Consider the following 11,201-nt stretch of genomic DNA (forward strand, 5'->3'; position numbering starts at 1 on the left):
AGAGCTGTTAGAAGACACAAGGAGAAGTATTACAACAACTTCTTTAAGGATGGAAAGAGATATACAGTATAAAAACAAGGAAAGTCTTTCAAAACATCTCTGAATTCAAAAGTAGGTCCCAACCTCAAGTTGGTATGCTAAAGGATAGCAGTGGCTAGATAGTAATAGATTAAAAGAAGACCAAACAAAGATGAGGGAGTATACTGAAATTCTACACAGTACACATGTCACCTTCAAAGATACTACCTTCTTACAAGAACCTCTAGTATTAGAAGATGAAGTTAAATCAATACTCTGTTCATTTCCAAGTTGGAAGACTACAGGAATTGATGGAATATCTACAGAAATATGGCAAGCAACAAAAGAAGAATACATGATGGTTCTAACAAAACTACACCAGCAAATCTGGGGAATGACAGTGGCCAACAGATTGGAATACATCTGATTATGTCTTAATCATGATTATAATCAGACATAATTATAATTATGACATCATGATTATATGATTATATACCAACTGTTAACAGAGTGTGCAAACTATTGTACAATATCCTTAATTTCACAGGCCAGCAAAATAATATTTAGGATCATGAAAGCCCTGTATGGGAAGGGAAATGCCAGATGATGAAGCTGGTTTCAGAAAAGGGAGCAGAGACATTATTGCAGATGCACACCGGATAATTGAGAAAGCCAAAGAATGACAAAAAGAAGTCAATATATGCTGTATTGATTATAGAAAGCCAGTTGTGTCAACTCTGTCAATTGTGAAATGTACTTAGAAAAATGGGAATTCCAGAACATCTCTTTGTCCTCATGTAAAACTTACATACAGGTCAGGAAGCCCAGTCTGGATGGAACATGATAAAACAGACTGGCTCCAGGTTGGCAAACAAGTGAGGGCTATATATTCTCCCCTTATGTACTGTATTCTACATATATACTTAATATATATTGAGAGAAGCTGGATTGGAAGAAGATGAGCATGGTTTTAAAAGTGAAAGAAGAAACATCAACAACCTGGGCTATGCTAATGACACTACTCTGATACTGAAAATGCAAATGATCTGGAAGCTCTAGTAATGAAAGTCAAGGAACACAGTGAAAAAATGGGACTCATATATAAAGTAGACCAAACACATGACAACAGGGACAACAACCAGCCTTAGAATTAACAATGAAGATATTGAAATGATTCATAGCCTTTTAGGTTCAACTGCCAACAGTAAAGGAACCAACAGTCAAGTCATATGCCGCAGAACAGCACTTAGTAGAATAGCAATAAAAGATATTCAAATGCCATGATGTGTTCTATACCTATACTTAACAAAATCAGAATTGTGCAAGTAGTGGTTTTCCCTGTGACACCCTATGGAAATGAAAGTTGGACCCTGAAGAAGCATGATAGAGAGAGTATTAAGTAGGTGGCATACAAATGATTAAATAAACAAACTTAAGAGATTGAGTGCTAACCATGCTGGAGATGAGAGCACTGAGCAATAAGAGGGAACTATTGGATGCTCAAGGGGAAGTATAAAAAAATGGTTAAGCTAAAGTGAGTGATTCTCCCCTACTCAAATCAGTCCATTGAGGACTGAATGTGTTGCATATTCAGTAGCTATAGAAGGTAAAATAATTAGAAAAGCAGAATACAAGGATAGAATTATTGAGCTGCTAACAGCATAAAATAATTTTGAAAAGCGCATGGCTTATTTATTAGAGCCCTGAAAAGGTACATTCCAGCTTGGAAGTATTGTTATACTGTAACATCGTATTTCAGGTCCTTCTTGTTCCCTCTAATATGTAGTGTAGCTATGTATCTATCAGTTTGGAAGCATATAGGATGGTGTTGTAAATCTAACCTGCCTGCCAGCCCTTCATGCCACCCTTCCTTGTCAAGCCACAGCTCCACAAGGGAAAGCAGACAGTTTTTTTTTTTTTTGGTGCAAGTTGTAGAACTGGATGTTTAAATTTAACCTGTCTCCATCCTTCAGACTGTACTAACGACATTGTGATATTTCTATAGAATCTTGTTGTAATCTGCAGTATTTGAAACCTGTCCAGTATTTTATTGTCTGCCTAGAGCATTGCTTTTGGATTCCTTTTTCTGATCTAAGTTACCAACTGGTTCCCCGTGGGCTGGGTAACACCAGGTAACACTGTAATTTACTGTTACAGAACTAACCTTCAGAATTCGTTTGCATTCTAGTATTTAATATCAACAAGGTGTTTTAAATTTTTTTTATTGAGTTTGATCTTGTTTATCTCTTGTAAGATTGGTTTATTGCCCAAGGGTGGGGGAGAGCTGAATCCTCTAGTCATCATGCCTCTACTCTATATGGCAAGGAGGTCTAATGGTAAAAATTATTTTTTTTGCTCTTTGACCTTTCAACTGCCAAAAAGTCAGGAGAGGGTCCCCAAAGCCTTTGACATATAAGAGTTGTTGCTATTAATTATGGACACTGGGTTGGCTTCTTTTTTAAAATATCTTTATACTTTTCTGCAATTTTGTTTGTATTGTAAACTGCTGAGAGTTGTTTGAAATGTTTTGGTATATATCAACTATCAGTAAATAAATGTGATTTATTTATCACATAGCTAGATATGTGTCATGAGTGCTGATGGTGAGCAGGAGGGGGCCCCTATCCAGGTGGGAAAACGCATGCGTTGTAGTGAGGAGTTGAGCAGTCATTCAAAGAGACTCAGAACAGACCTGCCTTGACTTTTGGGGTTTATCTGTCTGGGTTTTTCCCACGCTTCTTCAGTTTGTTAGGATTTTCTGTCTTATGTAGCAGTAATAAACACTAGAGACCTACTCCTCATCTCAGCGTGATTCCTGACTGTTAGGACAATATGTGCACTGAACAAGTATGGTTTGGAAAAGAAATCTGGGCTTTGTGGGTAAACCTAGGCAACTGTAGCTAATTTAAAAACATGGTTAAAATGAATAATGACCAAGCATGACGTGCAAACAGCCTAACTGTTTAGAGTAAATATCTTAAAAGAGACAGAATATGGTTGGAAGATACGTGCAACGAAATTAGAAAAAATCCCCCCTCTTCCTCAAGGACAGAGAGAAGAAAAGATAAAGAAATCTGTACCATTTCCCTTCCTCCAGACACATTGTACTTATAGCTATAAAATTCCAGATTCATTAGTGGGAGGATAAGAAAGAAAAAAATTCCCAATTTCTGAAATTTCCTCTCCTCTATAATATCTGAAGAGAAGTACAAAGTTCCCATTCCTTCTGGCTGACTTTAACTTGACTCAAATGTAATGCAATTGCTTTTTCCTTTTTTATATTGGTTACTTGCCTCTGTGATACAAGGTGTGGCCTAAAGTGTTTCAGTTCATTCTGGACTGGAAAAAATGAATGATTGGTACATCTAAGGTATAGGGTAAAATCCCAATCTACTACAGCTCTTGTGTATGTGCAGGATGGTGGATATTTTTCTTCTGATAGGAACCCTTCATAGCTATTCACCTATAGGGGAATACTACTGGGTAATAATGGAATGGAGAGCTAAAAATCTCTCATAATGCTAATCTTCTAGTTCCAATCAATATGAATACAATATAGGTCAGAACGTGGTTTACCACATGTTTTGTTTGTGATTTTCTTTGCTGGTAGAGCAACAAGTTACTGGAAATGTGAAATAAACAGTGAATAGTTTTTTTCTATTACCAAATAAATATATAATGCTGATGTTGTTTTGGATTTTGTTATCTTTTAAATTTTACAAATTATTTATTTTTTGTTTCAGCAAAGAGTAGAAACAAAACCCGAAAACCAGTCCCAACCACCTCGTGTGCGTGAACAGCGTCCAAGGGAGCGGCCAGGTTTTCCATCCAGGGGACCCAGGCCAGGTATTGCTTTCATTGTTGTGAATTTTTCTGGATTTCCATGAAAATCAAGATGTAAATTTTACTTTCACTTACTTAAGCATTACAGGCTTAATATGTGCAAGTAAAAGATACTCATGATACTCATGATACACAGGACATGACAGAAGTACCTTGTTAAAGTTGAGTAGGGGTAGGACTGTTCATGGATGGATGGAGATTGTGTGAGAACTGAATGTTCCATCTTGAATTCCATGATAAAATATAAAAGAAAATATCAAATAAATAAATATGCTGGAAATTAAGGAATTAAATAGGTCTATGCAAAACACCTTCATTTTTCATTTTTTCAATTTCACTTTGAATCCACAATTTCATGAAACTGACAATCTGAAGGTAGAATCATTGTTCTGAGTGGCAAACAGGTTGTTTCATGCATTTGGGAAGTATTCCAAACTTAACATGTTACTTCAGGTTTATAGCTCCTCTAGAATGCTTTGCACTCAAGACAAATTGATTTGTCCTGGATGTTTCATGAAATTTCATTCTTGAAATATTTCAAAATGAAATTTTTACATACTCCTGGAAAAAAGCTTTTTCCATGTAAACATGAATGTATAATGACGTTTTTCTGAGCGAACCTACTCTGGCAAATGTTGTGGTTCTTCACATACTGTGATATAGAGGTAGTCCTCGTTTAGCGACTGCCTTGTTTAGCTACTATTCACAGTTACAACTGTAATGAAAAAGTAACTTTGCCACCAGTTCTCACATTTATGACCTTTGCAGGTCTGTAAAGCAAAGGAAAGCTGAAATAGGATCATAAACACAGTGGTGGTTTCACTTAATGACTGCTTTGCTTAAAGACCAAGTTGCTGGTCCCAATTGTCACTAAACAAGGACTACCTTTACTAGAAACCTGAGTTCCTTGCTCTTTTTAAAAATTCCATTATGAAGATAGTTCAGATTTATATTCTTATACAACAACTCAATAGAGATTTAAATACTTTTGTTTCTGAATAAGAAATAACTTTGCATTAAAATCAAAGGAAAATGACAGTGGAAATCACATTATTGCATTATGAATGACACAAAATTGTCCTCCTTAAACATATGAAACAGATCATAATGTTCATATAAATATATTTACTGTCACGGTTTTCCAGGGAAAGAAGGAAGCTATTTGCTGAAATATTAGGGAATATTGTTCCATGGCCCTTTGTATAATCAAAGCCCATAAGCAGCAACTTGTGAGGCTAAGTAAAGCTGCAATGAAAATCTCTAATAGAAAATAAAATACGTTGTGGGTTCATAAGAATTTTTCTTGATCAGACAAAGGAGTTCAGTTCAGTATTCTGCATGCCAGTAGCCAGCTAGATCTCTTCTTGTAGTAATGACTTTCATAGCTTTCTCATTGGTAATGAAATGAATAACAATCTATTAATTTCTTTACATTAAACATAGTTTAGACAGAATACATTCTGTAACTAAACTAAAGACATCTTTACAAAAAATTCCAGGGTAGGCTTACAGTGATTACATGTACTACATGCTTACAAAATGCACATCCTGGCAGACTCATGAAAATTAAAGCTGACGTCAACAATTTTTAGTTAAAAATATAATCTTTTTTGTTTTGGATTTTACATGAATCTGGCAGTGACCTCCCCAACCTATTTCCAGTGAAAATCATTCTGCCCTTCAAAAATCAGAAGTCATTGCTCAGATTTTTAATTGTAAACTTGCTGTTATAAGAGCTAAACAGTTCATATAAAAATAGAAATTTAGCAGGAATTGGGCACACAGATTTTTATTTATATTCTCCATATCTTTGTCTAAATTATACTTGCTATTTAACTTGCTAATTGACTAACTTGCTATTTAACTTGCTAATTGACTAGCAATGTGTTTAAGGAAATAAATCAATTTTGAATAATGATTCTGAACTACAGCAGTTTTATATTAATGTAAATATTAAGTATAACAATTTATTTAACAAATATTGTTAAATTGTGGCATGGGTTACTGCAAAATCAGAATTGGAAAAATCTGACAGCCTGGATTAAAAAAATGTTCTACATGTCTATCTGGGTTTCTGTTTATCAATTAGATTGCATGACATGCTTCTTTTTTTAACCAAGATATTTCTTTAGTTGTTCATTGGATATAATTCTAGTTTTGGGTGCTGCTAAAATAGTTATTTGGGTCATGGCCAGTAGGGTTTGAAGCACATATGCATAGGATCTTGCTTCTGACTTGACTGTTGGTCCATCTCATCCAGTGTTGACCACACTTACAGGCAGCAGCTCTCCAGAGCTTAAAATAATTTTTTTCCAGTCCTACTAATAATTGTGCCTGGGAACTTCTGTATGCAAAGCCAGATATCTCCCTACTCACCCACAAGTTTCTTTGCAACCAAAAAGGTCATCTTTAGATTAAGCTATACATGTTGTATATGGTAATAAGCCCTTACTTTGAGTGGACATGTATAGTGTGCTTTCCTGATTTTTTTTTCCGGGGGGGGGGGGCATTTTATTTCCTGTAGCTTCATGGCTGATTCTATTTACAAGTTTGATACAATTGCAAAATAGAACAAAAAGAAGCAGAAACCCGTGGCAATATTATTGAATTGTTGTGGATAGATTTAAATTTATTAGAAATCTGGTAAAATGTTGTCTCATGATTATTTTGTCTCTTGAGATTACCAAAAGTTTTCCTAAAACATATTTAAGATTCCAAAACAAGGATTGTGTGATTCAGATACCAATATCAAATTACCATTTTGTACACATGCTAAAATATATGATTTTACATTAATCTTCATATTTTAATTACTATAGGCCGAGGGGATATGGATCAAAATGAATCAGATAGTCGTCGAATAATTCGATATCCCGATAGCCACCAGCTCTTTGTCGGCAATCTGCCACATGACATTGATGAAAATGAACTGAAGGAGTTCTTCATGAGTAAGTAATTCCTCTTTTACTTTGCTATGAAGCCTAGTGGAGAAAAAACCCCAGATGGTTAGATTCTTAAGCCCTGTTATAATTTCAGACATTAAACTTTCTCCATAAGCAACATGGCATTTCTGTTCTACGTTTTTTGCTGTTTAATCCATGCCATGCATTTTTTCCTAACCACTTGCACTGTGCTTTCACAGGTTTTGGGAATGTTGTGGAGCTTCGCATCAATACAAAAGGTGTTGGAGGAAAACTTCCAAACTTTGGGTTTGTGGTGTTTGATGACTCTGAGCCAGTTCAGAAAATTTTATTGGCCAAAGTAAGTAACTTGACTATAGTCACTGGCTGGTGATTACCAGAGTTAAAGAGATTTTGTTTGAATCACTTCTGAAATTTGTTCACAAGTCCTCTATTGCCTTGTATCAGTAGATTTTTCTAGATAAAGAAAAAGCAGTGAAATATCAACTCTTGGGAAATTTCCTTCTTGAGATGCCTGCTCTTTATTTGTAGGAATTATTTTACATGGGAAATGTTCCAAATAATACTGCCTGTCTGCAGAGTCAAATAATAAAATCCAGTATAGTAACTCATTCTGTTAGACAAGTAAGGGAGCGCCAGTTTTTATATAGTACTAGTTTGCTTTCCTTATGTCATCCTGTTGTAGTAAGAATGTACATTCTTGCTAAAGATCTCTTTAGTTGACTTTCATCTGCTCCTGCTGTATTTTTATCGCACAGTAAAGTCCAAGAATAAATATCTACCCCCATCTCGTTAAATAGAAATTACACATTTGGAAAGAAAGTTTTCTTGAAACATGGGATTGCCCTGGTCCCTCAGTCCAGACCACAGGTGAAAGAAGGCTTGGCATTGCAACTTCAAGAAGATCTCACAGTTAACTATGACTGCTCTTAAACCAACAGTTAAATGCTATATCTCGTATGACCAGTCCTTAACAAATGTGATAGTAATTTCATCTCCAAATCTCAGGCTTGATCACATATACTAGAATTTGAGACACAGGTGAAAAATGAGAATGGGGCAGTTTAAATGGCAACACTTTTTTACCATGAATCTCTACTACAGAAAATATTGAATGGGAATAGAATGAGATAAACTTAAGCATAAGACTATTCATTAAAAATAAAAATAGAGCTACAAGGTACAGTGTAGCATGCTTCCAGAATTTGTTGTTTATTCGTTTAGTCGCTTCCGACTCTTCGTGACTTCATGGACCAGCCCACGCCAGAGCTTCCTGTCGGTCGTCAACACCCCCAGCTCCCCCAGGGACGAGTCTGTCACCTCTAGAATATCATTCATCCACCTTGCCCTTGGTTGGCCCCTCTTCCTTTTGCCCTCCACTCTCCCTAGCATCAGCATCTTCTCCAGACGGTCCTGTCTTCTCATTATGTGGCCAAAGTATTTCAGTTTTGCCTTTAATATCATTCCCTCAAGCAAGCAGTCTGGCTTTATTTCCTGGAGGATGGACTGGTTTGATCTTCTTGCAGTCCAAGGCACTCTCAGAATTTTCCTCCAACACCACAGTTCAAAAGCATCTATCTTCCTTCGCTCAGCCTTCCTTATGGTCCAGCTCTCGCAGCCATATGTTACTCCTGGGAAAACCATTGCTTTAACAATGCGGGCCTTTGTTGTCAGTGTGATGTCTCTACTCTTAACTATTTTATCGAGATTTGTCATTGCTCTTCTCCCAAGGATGAAGCGTCTTCTGATTTCCTGACTGCAGTCAGCATCTGCAGTAATCTTCGCACCTAGAAATACAAAGTCTTTCACTGCTTCTACATTTTCTCCCTCTATTTGCCAGTTATCAATCAGGCTGGTTGCCATAATCTTGTTTTTTTTTTGAGGTTTAGCTGCAAGCCAGCTTTTGCACTTTCTTCTTTCACCTTCATCATAAGACTCCTCAGTTCCTCTTCGCTTTCAGCCATCGAAGTGGTATCATCTGCATATCTGAGATTGTTAATATTTCTTCCAGCGATTTTAACTCCAGCCTTGGATTCCTCAAGCCCAACATGTCGCATTATATGTTCTGCATACAAGTTGAATAGGTAGGGTGAGAGTATACAACCCTGCCATACTCCTTTCCCAATCTTAAACCAGTTCGTTGTTCTGTGGTCTGTTCTTACTGTTGCTACTTGGTCGTTATACAGATTCTTCAGGAGGCAGACAAGATGACTTGGTATCCCCATACCGCTAAGAGCTTGCCACAGTTTGTTATGGTCCACACAGTCAAAGGCTTTAGAATAGTCAATAAAACAGAAATAGATGTTTTTCTGAAACTCCCTGGCTTTTTCCATTATCCAGCAGATACTGGCAATTTGGTCCCTAGTTCCTCTGCCTTTTCTAAACTCAGCTTGTACATCTGGCAATTCTCAGTCCATTAATTGTTGAAGTCTACCTTGCAGGATCTTGAGCATTACCTTACTGGCATGTGAAATGAGTGCCACTGTTCGATAGTTTGAACATTCTTTAGCGTTTCCCTTTTTTGGTATGGGGATATAAGTTGATTTTTTCCAATCTGATGGCCATTCTTGTGTTTTCCAAATTTGCTGGCATATAGCATGCATTACCTTGACAGCATTATCTTGCAAGATTTTGAACAGTTCAGCTGGGATGCCGTCGTCTCCTGCTGCCTTGTTATTAGCAATGCTTCTTAAGGCCCATTCAACCTCACTCTTCAGGATGTCTGGCTCTAGCTCACTGACCACACCATCAAAGCTATCCCCGATATTGTTATCCTTCCTATACAGGTCTTCTGTATATTCTTGCCACCTTTTCTTGATCTCTTCTTCTTCTGTTAGGTCCTTGCCATCTTTGTTTTTGATCATACCCATTTTTGCCTGGAATTTACCTCCGATGTTTCTAATTTTCTGGAAGAGGTCTCTTGTCCTTCCTATTCTATTGTCTTCTTCCACTTCCACGCATTGCTTGTTTAAAAATAATTCCTTATCTCTTCTGGCTAACCTCTGGAATTTTGCATTTAATTGGGCATATCTCCCCCTATCAGATGTAGTCAATCTGATTTCGGTGTTGTTCATCTGGGTGAAGTCCATGTTTAAAGCCGTCTCTTAGGTTGTTGGAAGAGAGTGTTTGTTACGCAGAGTGAGTTGTCTTGGCAAAATTCTATCAGCCTATGTCCTGCTTCGTTTTGTTCGCCCAGGCCATGCTTACCTGTAATTCCAGGTGTCATTTGACTGCCCACCTTAGCATTCCAGTCTCCTGTGATGAAAATAACATCTCTTTTAGGCGTGTTGTCCAGTAGGTGCTGCAGATCCTCATAGAACTGCTCTACTTCAGCTTCTTCAGCATCTGTGGTTGGGGCGTATATTTGGATCACTGTGATGTTAGATGGCTTGCCCTGAATTCAAATTGAGATCATTCTGTCGTTTTTTGGATTGTATCCAAGCACTGCTTTAGCCACTTTACGATTAATTATGAAGGCTACTCCATTTCTTCTGTGGTACTCTTGTCCACAGTAGTAGATCTGGTGGTCATCTGATGTGAAGTGGCCCATTCCAGTCCATTTCAGTTCACTGACGCCCAAAATGTCTATCTTTAATCTTGACATCTCACCAATAACCACATCCAATTTGCCCTGGCTCATAGATCTTACATTCCAGGTTCCAATGGTGTGTTGATCCTTAGAACATCAGATTCGCCGTTCACCACCAGCACCGTCGGCCGCTAGCCGTCCTTTCGGCTTTGAGCTAGCTGCGTCATCACGTCTGGGGCTAGTTGAGCTCATCCTCTGTTCCTCCCCAGTAGCATTTTGACCATCTTCCGACCTGGGGGTCTCATCTTCCAATGGTATACCGACATATCTCTGGTTGTACTGATCCATTTAGTTTTCACGGCAAGAATACTGGGGTGGGTTGCCATTACCTTCCCCAGGGATCGCATTTAGTCTGACCTCTCTGTCATGACCTTCCCGTCTTGGGTGGCCCTTCATGGTTTAGCTCATGGCATCATTGAGGTGCTCAGAATTAGCAGGCACTTATTTCTGACATTCAGATATAAATATATACTTCATCTTTGTCAAAGATGGCACAAAAACTTTGTACTTAAGATTGAAAATGTAACAGTACTTGCTTGCTGGATTTCAGTGAAGAAGAAGAAAATGGGGAAAGTATGAGATTAAAGCAAGCAAATCTGCGCTCTGCTTCCTAAAGTTACATAACTCTTATAATGGTCAGCTTGAATCGAATAGGTCAGTGTAGGGAAAGAATGAAATCTCAACTGAGCAATCCATTCCATTGTACTGCAGTGATTTATTAAATTACCTTTTGGAATACAGATCATGTTGGCTCACAACATCAACTGTATTAATATATTCACAACACATTTTTAAAAAATTGTTGAAGCTCCCACCCTTCAATGATCCAT

General features: G+C 37.5%; 1 protein-coding gene across 2 annotated transcripts in view; it reads left to right on the forward strand.

Moving 5' to 3' along the window:
• G3BP2 (G3BP stress granule assembly factor 2) overlaps nucleotides 1-11,201 on the forward strand; it is a 45,809-nt gene that overhangs the window by 32,812 nt on the left and 1,796 nt on the right. For both annotated transcript variants that reach the window (XM_063300364.1, XM_063300365.1), the window contains 3 exons: nucleotides 3,762-3,864; nucleotides 6,681-6,809; nucleotides 7,004-7,122. In XM_063300364.1, the coding sequence (XP_063156434.1) occupies nucleotides 3,762-3,864; nucleotides 6,681-6,809; nucleotides 7,004-7,122 (351 nt within the window). The remainder of the gene's footprint in view (nucleotides 1-3,761; nucleotides 3,865-6,680; nucleotides 6,810-7,003; nucleotides 7,123-11,201) is intronic.

This window comes from Candoia aspera, chromosome 4 (genome assembly GCF_035149785.1).
Source record: "Candoia aspera isolate rCanAsp1 chromosome 4, rCanAsp1.hap2, whole genome shotgun sequence".
Taxonomy (NCBI): domain Eukaryota; kingdom Metazoa; phylum Chordata; class Lepidosauria; order Squamata; family Boidae; genus Candoia; species Candoia aspera.